Source organism: Pholcus phalangioides, unplaced genomic scaffold (assembly GCF_987345545.1).
Source record: "Pholcus phalangioides strain wild (caught in Gottingen) unplaced genomic scaffold, Ppha-v1.0 ptg000015l_1, whole genome shotgun sequence".
Taxonomy (NCBI): Eukaryota; Metazoa; Arthropoda; class Arachnida; order Araneae; family Pholcidae; genus Pholcus; species Pholcus phalangioides.
In genome coordinates this window covers 11,056,353-11,069,274 of record NW_028301608.1, presented here as the reverse complement: position 1 = coordinate 11,069,274, position 12,922 = coordinate 11,056,353, and the positions used below count along the sequence as shown (strand labels likewise).

Here is a 12,922-nt window from a genome sequence, read left to right as displayed (position 1 = left end):
AGCTCGATGCTTCAAGGAAATCAAACGCTTGCTTACGTCGGCACCAGTCCTAGCACGATTTGATCCTAAGCTACCGGCCATCGTCTCTGCGGATGCATCGTCTTACGGCTTGGGAAGTGTGTTGCTTCAAGAACACAAGGACGGTACGGTACACCCTGTGGCCTATGCGTCAAGAACTATGTCCATTACAGAAAGAAGATACGCTCAAATCGAAAAAGAAGCGCTAGCACTCACTAGGGGTTGTGAGAAATTTGAAGACTTCATTATGGGACTGGAAGTGCGTCTTGAGACCGATCACAAACCTCTCGTGCCCATATTTTCAACGAAGCAACTGGATGAATTAACACCTCGTTTACAACGCTTCAGGCTACGGATGATGAGATATTCATTCACAATCTCATACACTCCAGGTAAACAGCTCTTAGCAGCAGACGCCCTCTCAAGAGCCCCTCTTGAAAGTGACAACTCCGGTGAATTGGAGGAATAGATTAAGGCCTACGTGAGACTTGTCATCTGTACACTTCCTGCTTCGGAGGTTAGGCTATTAGAGATCAAAGATGGACAGAAAAAAGATGTCACGATCTCGAAGATAATTTCTTTCATCTCTGGCACGCACCTGGCCAGATAAGACATTGAGCCAAGCAGAATTACCATACTTCTACGTCAAGGACGAGCTGTTCATCGAGGATGACTTACTGCTACGAAACAGTCGCCTTGTGATACCACCAGTCTTACAGCAAGACATTCTAGAACGACTTCATTGTGGTCACTTGGGAGTGAACAAGTGTCGTGCCCTTGCGAGAGAGAGTGTTTGGCGGCCCGGTCTGCCAACGCAAATTGAAGACAGGATCAAGAAGTGGGCTGTGTGTTGTCAGAATAGGAGCAACAGGCATGATGCACTAATTCCGACAGACTTCCCTTCTAGACCATGGGAAATGGTGGCCATTGATTTGTTCAAGTTAAACGGGAAATGGTATTTGCTACTCGCTGATTACTACTCTCGGTACCCAGAGTACGCGTTATTGAACTCGCTCACTTCAGCGAATGTTATTGAGCACTGCAAATCGATCTTTGCCCGCCATGGCATTCCGAAGAAGGTACGCAGTGACAACGGGGGCCAATTCGAGAAAGTGAGAAACTCCCAATTCCAAGAATTTGCACGGAAGTATGGATTTGAGCACGTGACGTCAAGTCCAAGATTTCCTCAAGCAAACGGATTCATCGAATCCATGGTCAAGGTGGCCAAAGGGCTGATGAAGAAAAATTCAGATCCATACCTAGCACTGCTCCAGTACAGAAACACGCCATTGGAGAATGGGTATAGATCTGTGAGAAGAAATCAGTTCCACCTGAACAGGACTGAACGCCCTGAGCCTGGTTCAGAATCGGATCCAGGAATTGTAGAGCTTCCAACCGTTTGTGCGACAGTTCGGGATGACGACACCACGCCGAGAAGGCCAACTGGAGAGTCGTCAGGAGAACAAACATCCGTCCCCATCAGAGCAACACGATACGGTCGTGTGGTGCGGAAGCCCCAGCACTATCCGCTGACTGACACTATAAACTAGAGTCATTTTTATGAAAAAAAATAAACGTAAAAGGGGGATGTGTCGGAAGTGAAATGAAGTGATGTATAATAATCGGATCGGGTGAAAAGGCCATGGAGCCGAGGAGATAGAAGGTTGTTGACTGTTGGACATGAGAGATGTCGGACGCTCTGGTTTAGGCGTCTGTGTAAATAAATATGATTATAAGTTATTCTCATTGGCTCTGGTGTATATTTAAATCGTGATATGTCTAGGAGGCCAAGCGAAGCAAAAACCAGTACAGACTATAAATTCTGGTCAAATATCTGTTTACAGCCTTTTAAAAAAGGAATCTCATGAGTTCTGAAAATGGTAATAACAAGAGATTGGGAAAGAACTGCAATGCTCATAATTTTTTCTTAAATAATTAATAATTGGGGAAAAAATCAAGCATCAACTGTATTGATCAATAGTTTCTATATATTAAAGCCTCTCTCTCTGTGTCTGCTTACCAAAAGATGTATAGTATGTATAATGAAAAAATACAAGTTTTTATTTAAAATGAATTGATATATACAAAAAGATGTAGAAAATTAAAAATAGGTTTTGTGACATTGCTAAAGTTCAAGGATCGGAACATCCTTTAGCACTTTAGGCAAGAATCTTACATGCCTAGGCTACCATGTTCAAATTGCGTTTGGCTCTTAAAATATTTGTTTGGCATATAGATTTTTTTTTGATCTGTCAAGCACTGCCCCTTATTGGTAAACAAAGTCTGGTAGTATCTTTTACTAAATTTTTGCCACCAATCAAAAGTTTTCTGTGAAAAACCAACTACGAATATAATGAAAGGAATCGTACTACATGATTTTGTACAAACAGGTTAGCGCAAAAAAAGAAACTTGGGAAGCACTAATCGCATTCTAATTGAAAATTTCTGACAAAAAATGATAATTCTAGCAGTTTTATCCATATTTTCTTCTACTGATATATGGAAATGGGGTAGAAATATTAAAAAAATGAAGTTCTGAGCATTACATTTTATTTGTTCACTTTATCTTCTCTGGTAGCTAACTACAGAGATCCAACTCTATACATGTTATAGAATGTCTAATGGCAGAGGTGAGTTAATTGTTTTTCTACCCTTCTGCCATTCTAGTTGAAGTTTCTTTACCAATCATTCCTCAAATTTAATTCTCTGGGCTCAATCCGCTTAGCCCCAGCACCTGTGAATACGTCTCTGTCTTCCTTTTAGCCACTCACATGCTTGCACCCTTTCTTTGTCACTCATTTTAGTCGTTCACTGACCTGATTATCCCGCTCTCTAAGTCACTCTTTTGGTTTTTCACATGCCTATACGCTTAATAGTCACTCTTATGCTCATTCACTTTCTAGGTAAACAACTCACACAGTCCCTTACTGTCTTGGTCACTATTTTAATTACTCACATGCTTGTACAATGTTTCGATCCCAGACTTTCATTCACACTTTTTTGATCAATCACATGCTTGCACATTGTTCTAGTCACTTGTTTGGTATTTGTAACTCGCTATCTAGGAAGTGGAACATTTGTGGTTATTAATTATTATTATTTTTTTTTGTTGTAAAAATACTTTTTGAATTTTTCATGGCATAAATTTATATTTCGGTATTGCTTGATGATTATTTGTGAATTTTAGAGGCAATATTCTTTAGAACTTGGTTGTTTTTAGCATTGAGAACTTCAAAAGTTTTTTTTTAATTTTCAACCCTTCGTAATAAGGGGCTGGGTTGATTACCCCCATTACCCTTCTAGACGTAAAAATTTGAATTTTAAACGTGTTCCCGCAAGTCGATTGCTCCCAGTCTGATATTCTTCATTGTCGAAGATGGGATTGGGAGGAGATCTTGAAATTTTTCAAACATGTTATTTAAGTAACCACTAACCATATGTAAAAATCATGTGCAATTTGGTTAAGAAATCAAAAGAGCGATCGAAAAATTGTTGATTCGCCTCGATAGAAAAATAATTTATATCATTTTGATAAAATTTATTACAATTAAATTCAATTATAGAAAAATTTGATGGTGTCAAATATCGGTTAACATAATTCGTTTTTTATTTTGCCCATTGGACAAGTTTTGTTCCATTTCAAATCAAATTAAATTTAAATTTTATACGCACCTAAAAAATTAGTTTCGTTTTGTAGCTTTGTCTATCTTTGAATTTAAATATTACTTTCTAATTTTACACATATAAATTTTGGCAATATTTTTTCGCATTTTACAGTTTTTTTATCAGAAAAATCAGTTTCTCAACAATTTACTAAATAGTTGATCATTGCGATAAGTTATGCCCACTCAGAAAATAATCGGATACAGTGAATTATCGATGTTCCTTCTGCTTTCATGAGCCTGAACTAATAAAATATCGTTATAAAGTTTGATGCTCGCTGTAAAATGTATTTCAGGTGTTTATTATATTCTGAAATGGCAATTTTATGCATCACACAACATTACTGATGTATTAATGATATACGATACGTAAAAATTTTGATTAGATTGGAACGATTCCTAGCGGTAGCTCGTGGTAGCTGTTTGAGACGAACTGAAAAAATAAATGACTTTTTCGGTATTTATTCAGTTGCACGAATACCGCGATACCTCGACTAACGACAATCTCAACTTATGAATTTTTCGGCTAACTAAGATCTTTTCGTGATTATTCTAACTCGGTAACCGGATACGGATTTGGCTAACGAAAATTTTCGTTGACATTGATGCACGCGCTAAAATAAAATAGCAGTGCCGGGACATGATTTTGACCGTCATCAGATAATTACTGTCACTAGAGCCGGATTAACTCATGTCCACCTCGGAATCTTTTCCAGATGTGCCTCCGCTTGTCGTTCTGAAGGTTTTTAAATTTCCTGTAAAAAATGAAAGATGCAGCTAATAGAAAATGCATTAAAAAAAAAGAAGAGAGTCTGTTTTCAGAACTCGTGTGCTTTCAGCATCAAACTGAATAGTCTTAGCATTAAAAGAGCTTATCTTTTCTACCTGTATGTATCATACACGGGAATGAGCTGGACTGGATTGTGTCAACAGCAGCAAGACTTAAGCTGATACAGCCTTCGACCAATTTTTCTCTTTTTTTTGTTAGCCAAGGTATGACTGTACTATAGATGAATTATTAAACAAGTCTCTTTCTATTATTGGTTTGCCGAGAAAGAACCTCTTACGAGTTGCTAATTTAGGAATACTGCGTGAAGCTGCGCAACGGAATGCGGAATAAGGCGGCACCCACTAAACATGGGAAAAATTATTGACCGCATAGAGCTCTTTACCAAAGCTTAGAGGAAACGCTAAGAAATTAAGGTGCGTAGATTTCCCCTCTGCTTTTCCCGGTGTATACCAGTCCTAAAAGTTCCCTGACCTTTGAAATGCTCGCGTGCGACCACGAATAATTGACAACGTGGTAAGTTCTCTTCAACGAGTTTTTCCTGAGAAAAGTCCTAGAAACCAGGAAGTCGGGATTAATCGGTTTTAAGGAGAAAACTTTTCCCTTATTTCCGTCAAGTCACGTACAACAATAAAGTTCAATTATTAAGAAAACGTTTGTTTCGGAGACACAACACACATGGCAAGATTTAAATTTAAGCTTCCGTATATGTTGCAATCACCGTCTGGAGTTGGGTCTGTCGCGTGTTTAATATAGCATTTTCCCGAGTATACATAATTTTCAGAAAAAAAATCAAAACTAGTAATTTTCTGTTGAGGACCCCCGAAGCCGATTTTTCAAAAATGACTTGCAAATCAAATGCAATAAATTTCATGTGAATCGGTAAGTCTGTTCTTTTAGAATAAAAGAAGTAAGTAATGAATTATACATAGTGTAAATGTACACAAGAAAAAAAAATTTTAACGGGATTTTTTCAGATATCAGTTTTTCAGCTCATCCGTAATGTATAAAAACCCTATTACACCAAAAATCTTGAAATTTTGCAGAAATGTTTATCCGACGTGTAATACTAAAATGGACCTCATATTTAGAAATTGATCGATGGGAAGTGCTTTTTGAAAGAAGAATTCATTTATTTTTCAGATTTTTGAAATTTACGCGTACTTCTTTTTTCGATATTTAAAAATACATAAAATTCTAACGAATGGTCAGATATTCATTTTTGAGATTTATTCTATACTGGAGCATGTCGAAAACATTGTTCTGCAAAATTTCAGAATTTTTGGCGCAGTAGTTTGTTTTAATTTTGTATATGAGCTCAAAAACTGTAATTTGAGAAAAGCCCGTTTAAATAAGTAAATAATCACGAAAGTAAATAATAATAATATTTAAATACCAATTCAAAAGTAATAATCACGTTCAAGTGTTTTCTTGTATACATTCACACGATAATTGATTATTTCTCTCTTTTATTCTAAAAGAACAAATTAACCAATCGGCATGAAATTTGTTGTTGCATTTGATTTGCAATTAAATGAAATACCATTTTAAGTCATTTGGAAAAAAAAACCGACTTCAGGGGCCCTGAAACCTCTATGTATAGAAATATATTAAGAGGCTTTCATATTATGTGCTTGATGGTGAAAAATAATCATTTTCAATATAAGGAAATTTTGAAATGGTGATTTTTTAAAATTTTATCTTGATAATTAAATGACTTAATAAAATAAAACTGGATTTATGCTGTTGCTAATACGAACAAAGAATAGCTGTGACATCAGAGAAAGGCGTGCCATCAATAAAAGAAGTCAACAGTGATTTTGGAAAGAAAATTAAATTCCTAACCAGTCCTTATAATTGCGTAGGATAAAATTTTTTTGACAATATTCGGAAAAAAGTGTTGAGTTTCAAACGTTTTAATAATAACATATTTTTTTCTACCTGCCAGAAGCATAGAATAGAAAAACATAGTTTTTTCATTCATACTATTTATCTATTTATTGTTGAGTAAAATGCTTCATAGTAATTACCGTTATTAAAAGATATGACTCCTATAATTTTTCACACACAACCAATTCCAAAAGTTTTTTTAATTAAAATTTAATTTGAAATAAGATTGAGTTAATGAAATCTCAACCTTTTGCTTCATTTCATGAATTGAACAGCTTCTTTTATTTTCAATCAATTTTTATTCAATTACATTGATGCCATGGTATTTTATCATGCGTACAAATTGTTTTTAATGCATTTTTTTGAAAATTTACAAAAAAATTAAGTATCTAAGATATGTAAAACTTTATACCAGCATAGGATAGCACATACAATCAAGAGCATGCGTAAAAATTTGGAATAAATCGATGGTTAAATAGTATTTTTAATGATACTTATATTAGAGTATAGTTTTTCAACATGTTAAAAGGTATGACAGCTCTTAAAAGAATTCTTTTCCTAAAATATTAATCGTAGTATTCCCCCCCCCCCCCAGATAATATCCGTACAAACGCCAAAGTTAAGTGTAAAGATTCAAACTCACTTTGCACTTGTTCCGAAGTCAGTTCCTCCACCTGAAAGAAATAAGTAACATTGAAGATTATATATATTATATCGTAAAAGTACGAGATTGCATTGTTAAATAGAATTTTTTTCTAATGATAATATAAACACAATGATTTTGAAACAGGGATAGTAGACAAGTAATAACTGCAAAAATATGATTCTAAATTTTGAAAAATAACTGTGGAATGATTTATTCTCAGTACATCAATAAATTGCACGTCATCTATGATTTTCCTCAAAATATCCCAAACGCCTTGACCAATTTTATAAATGAAAATCCAAACATAATTACTATGAGACTCAAGGCCCTTTTTTAAGGGACTCCGTTTGCGAGCCCATAAATTTAGGACCGGTATTTTGACCAGTTGCAATCACGAATCTATCAAATTCAACAAGGTACGTTTTATCAAAATTTCATAGACATAAATGCTTGAAGTGTTTTAATATCAGTTTTGAACTTGGACTCCAATAAACAACATATTTATCAGTATAATTAGTTGTGTTAACTAATTATACTGAACTTAAGTAATTAGGTATTAACTAATTATCATGCTTGAGTGAATTGTGAGTTTTGTCATAGGATAAGAAAATTTATTCCTTTGTCATACTAATTAGCTTAAATTTTTATAATTGATTTCTCGTCGTTTCGAATGATGTGCGATTCTAAGTAGTTAAGTTTTTAACCTTTAAAGAAGTCAAGCTTCATGTCTCATTAAAATTTAATAGATCGGCTCGCTACATAATGATGGGAAAAATATAATTTGACAAAGAGATTAATGGAAGTGTGCACATGAATTTGACTGCGTTGACTCTACTTTTTTTTTGTCCTGGCAAAAGCTTCTGAGAGAGAGTTATTTCAAGGAGAATGACGACCTGGAAAAACAATGCATCACTTGTTTCTAGTTTATAATAAGACACACACATGCACTTTCATCAGAGCCAGCACAGTTTTGACAAGTTCCGCTTGTGTGTGTGTTTGCGATTCTTTTTTCGTTGAAGTTGCTTTAGAATCATGTTTGCAACTTGTACTGATTTCATTTTCGAGCTATTATTAGTCACGACACCTCATAAAAATCGACTTTGCTCTTGATCTTGCAAAAAACAGTGAAACGTATGGCATTTAGCCCTTAAGAGATATTATCCGCTATTTTCATAAACTCTGAGGTGAAGAGCAAATAATACGAATCTACTGATCATAATAACATCTTGAATAAGCTGATAAATTGCCTTGTTTATTTTGTGCAATGCCATTAAAAATAACAGTATTATAGCAAGTCGCCACTGTGGTGGTCGGCTGAAGTTGGTTTTCTGTGGTTCCCGAATTGCGAGCAAATGCGAGCCGATCTCCCCTTTAAAAGGTCTCGCCGTACAGAGCAACAGTCCTCTACAACGGTACAATTATTCACTCATAGTTAGAAAAATTTATGGCAGATGGCAGCACTACACATAACAAGCATTATACGGAAACAATGTTCACGTTAGGTTCACAACACGTGCACGCACATTCCAGTATATACGAGTTTGTTAGAAATTCCGCAGAGGAATGTGTGTACGAGTATCATGTACGGTTAGTAGTTTTATAGCAATACCAAAACCTTTTATTTCATTACTAAAAAATATCAATAAAATTGACTGTCTGTTCTGAATTCTACGACCAATAATTGCTCAAGGTACTGAAAGGTACAACTGATAGGCTAATTCAAAATATTTTCAAAATTCGCCAAATCTCAATAGCATCTAAAAAACTGTTTGGCAAAACTGGTCTGAGCTGAAAAACAACTGCTTACTTTGGTTGCCATATTTTCCAAACAATGTGTTCTTTAATAATCCAGAGACACACCCGTAAGTAGTATAGGCTGGTTCGACTCTGGACCACAATCATAATTACTACTCCCATATCTTTACAATGAGTTTCTTTTAAATTTCTTCATTTACATTTCTATGATATTTTTATCAAAGTGAAGACGATACTTGGGGAATTCCGATATAAATAGCAAAATAAAATTGAGTTTTTACAAAATTATCTTAAATTTAATCCATATCGAGATAAAAATGAAATATTTAATGGGGAAATTCAAATACCGAATTTTTGATGAAGAAAAATTGAAATGTCAAAAATTTTAAAATTTCTAACACCACAGAAGCCATAGAATTTGACTCGTTTCAAATTCTAAATCAAAACCAATTAACGCTGACATGATTTCTGCAAAACAATTGATACCGTATATAAAAATACAAAAGAAACCATTCGAAGAATTACCATGGTTATCAGAGGTTTATCCGAGGTCGAATCAGTTCAGAATCCTGAGTTTTGGAACAGGATTACGCTGGAGGACGCTTCTGCAAAGCGTTCCAAGGTATTCCGACAGGACTCTCGGAGAGACTTTTTTTGCACAGTTTACACGCACATACACCACGTAAGAATTGCAACAACAGCAGCAGTCAGTATACGTGAAGCAAGAGAGAGAAGGAGTTTATTGGTATTAAAAAAAAAAAAAATATGAAGCGAGGGAGGTTTTTTCTTATTCTTTCTGAGCTCGGACTAGCTGATTTAGTAGGGTGAGGCTATCCTCCGAGGAGCCATGTGGCTTCGACTAGAGCACTCGATCACTATGACGTCACTGGCAGTTTTAAGTGGCCTCGGATGCCACAGGAAAAAAAGCCCTTTTTAGAGCTACCATCTTAGGTTACGAGGAACACGCCACGCACATACATTCATGCATGTATACACTCACATGCAAACATACGCGTATACACGTTCTGAGGCAGATGTGTTGAATTGGACGTCTAAAAATATGGAACCCTAACGTTATGAAAACAAACTCGCATTTTCAGCTCTTTTACGCGCAAAAAACGTTCTTATTTTTCTTTCTTTTTGGGAGGAAGAAGAAGTAATAGAGAGAGAAAAAAAACAACAAATAGCAATGAATTAAATAGAAAAAAAAGAAGTGCTTACGCTAATAACATTCGTTGAGAAATTTTACGCAAGACAGCTCTTTTTGAGCGGAGAAGTGGCGACACATAAATAGATGGATTAGCAAAAGCATGAGAATGAATTGATGGACATGTAGAAGAAGATGAGATTATATGTAAAGAAGAGAAATTAACTAATCTATATTGTTTGTAACGGGATTAGATACCGGACTCGAGAGCTGTTGAACCGTTAGTACCGATATTCATTGAACTGGAATATTAGGTGATTATGGTGCTACGCTAAATTTAGCAAGAAAAGCACTAACTTTGTTATCCGATGAAATTTATCATTTTGAATAAATTTTACTGGGTCTTTAATAGGGGTGCCACAGAGACTTCAAAGAGTCCATTTTTCAAGAAAGAAACCAAACAAAAAAGAGAAAAACTACAAGAATTAATAATAAGAAAGAATCGGAAAACAACAAGAATTGACAATTATTTCACTTGATTGTAAAACAAATGCAGAAAATTTCATGCCAACCGGTTAATTAAATTTCTCAAAATAGAACGCAAAAGAAATTAATGGTAGTTTTAGTGTCTCCAAGAAACAGACATTGAACGGGCTTTTGTTTTGATCGGGTTTTTTTTCTGTTCCTCCGTAAGATCAAGGAAAAAAAGACACGCTGCAACAAAAATACTAAAATTCTGTAGGAACGTTCATTTGATATGTGCTTGTAAAATGAAAACTCCTACAAAATGTCAGTATATTTTAAAAAATGTTGAATTTAAAGTTTTAAAATTTGTCGCTTTCTCGACTTTTAAAATTCACAAAATTTCAACAACAGAATGATATCCACTCATTTCACTAATATGTAGGATGCAAATATTCTAACAAAATTTTAGCTATTTTGGTGCAGTTGCTTTCATTTTTTTACGGATCAAAAGCAAATAGTCGATTTAGGAAAAACAAGTTAAACTACACATTTGACGTAATAAATTAGAGAAAAAGGATAAATCCATGATTTATACTTTAAAAAAAATCTGAATTTTTGTAAACCCTTGTGCAATTTTTTCAATACCCCCCCTCCCACCCCCATTTTTTTATCTGCAATAAAAGTAAATATTTCTAAAAATAATTTGTGAAACGATTTTTTTAAAGACGTTAGATGACGGGTTGAAAAAAATCGACATTTTTTTCCAAAAAAATGTCACCAACAACCGCTTCCATTTCTCGATATTTCATTCTCGGGGAATTAACCTTCTATAGTTTATTCACCTAATATAATATATAATTTTTAATGACCTTGCACTATATGCGATCTTTGCCGAAGTGCTTATGTTGGGTGTCTCGCGGTTTCTCCAGTTTCTATAGTTCACCCACCATGAAAATGTATTGAACTTTTTTAGAAAATACGGATGAGAATTGGTGCTTTTACCATATTTTTAATTGAAATAACACATCAACCTAACAATTTAAATAATTAGAGTGGGTTTATAATTAACTCAAATGGTTAATATATAAGAGTAAAATATAGTTTGCCTCGATTTCAGTTTTATTTATGTGCAGAAAATATCTGGCTTTGCAAAGTTGAATAGTTTTTACCTTGAATTTTATTTTCAATCTCGTCAATTTTGTACAGTTTCATATATATCTCCGAACAAGTAAGATTTCAGCAGCTCTCAAAAAATGACACCAACTTTTTGACACCAAAATTAACTCTTTCTACATAACAATTATTGTATTGACATAACTATTTTTTTACTGAAATGACCACTAAAAGATGTACTTTCTAAAATGCCAAACAAATTGAGAAAGGGAATAGGTATTATTGGTTTTCTGACCATGCGTTTGGCATGTATATTCAAATATGCATGGGACCCTAAGGCAGTGGTTCCCAGATTGTGGGGCGTGCTCCCCTCGGGGTGGATCACGTTAATGAGCTAGGGGGTCACGAGAGATTCTACAAAATGAAATGTCCGAATGAAAATTTTATTTTCACTTCTCGCAACGTAAGTAAAAATATGTCAAAACGAAAAATGCCTGAACTCAGTTGAACAGTTGCTTACCGTACCATGTAATGTAATTTTATACGATAATCAATAGATCACGTTATTATTTGTATAGGGAGGTTTTAGAAAGAATCAACCGATTTTAAAATATGTTTATGTACTTTTAAATGTAAAAACACAGAACGATGAGTAGTATGTGAATCTATAGGGGGTAATGTCTACATTTTAGATTACCAACAATTAATAATGCTAGTGTATCTTTTATGAAGAAATTTTGATGAAGTCATTGAAGACATTAGGAGGGTTTTAAAATATCGGAGAGAAGAAGGCGGAGTTGAAAATATTGTTGGGGATTACAGCCGGGCATTCACTATGATAGAAAATATTTTTGTGATATAGCAAGAGTGGCCACAACCATGATAATGTTATAAATTTTCAAAAATCATATAACAAATAAACTAAAATTATTCTTTCTGCAAAAGAAATCCGAAAATATTTTTGTACTGGGCCTTGCGTTTGGTAACGGTGACCTTGAGTTTGGTTACCAAGGTATCCACTCTCCACCATTTCATTACGATGGCCAAGATGGACATTCCGTTCGAACTTGTGGCTCTGTTAATGACACCGTCCGCACGATTCAAAGCTAAAAAAGCATGCGTGTAGTTTGAAACCTCATTATAAAACAGTTCTATCAAATATATATTAAAAAATATTTTGATTTCATTCATCATGGACTAGTGAAGTTAAAACTCACATTCATTGACGAAATATCAAGCATGTTCCGGAAAACGGGACACATGGTAGTCACAAGCAATGACGACATTGCTTGTGAATTGACACAACATTGCTTTGATTGCTCAAAAAGTTTGGGAAATTTTGCCCTAGAGGTTAAATTTGCGTTTGCAGATTATACGCCGCTGTTGATTACACAATGACATTTTTTTTTCGAAGTAGCAAAATTTGCTTGTGCGTATTA

General features: G+C 34.7%; 1 protein-coding gene across 1 annotated transcript in view; it reads right to left on the bottom strand.

The window, feature by feature from the left end:
- The window catches only part of LOC149075442 (troponin C-like), a 30,918-nt gene extending 21,047 nt beyond the window's left edge, over positions 1-9,871 (bottom strand). Inside the window, exons 1-2 of the mRNA XM_089242788.1 lie at positions 9,284-9,871; positions 7,001-7,031 (exon numbers count right to left, since the gene is read on the bottom strand). Of these exons, the coding sequence (XP_089098914.1) occupies positions 7,001-7,031; positions 9,284-9,286 (34 nt within the window). The 5' untranslated portion in view covers positions 9,287-9,871. The remainder of the gene's footprint in view (positions 1-7,000; positions 7,032-9,283) is intronic.
- Between the last annotated feature and the right edge of the window lie 3,051 nt (positions 9,872-12,922).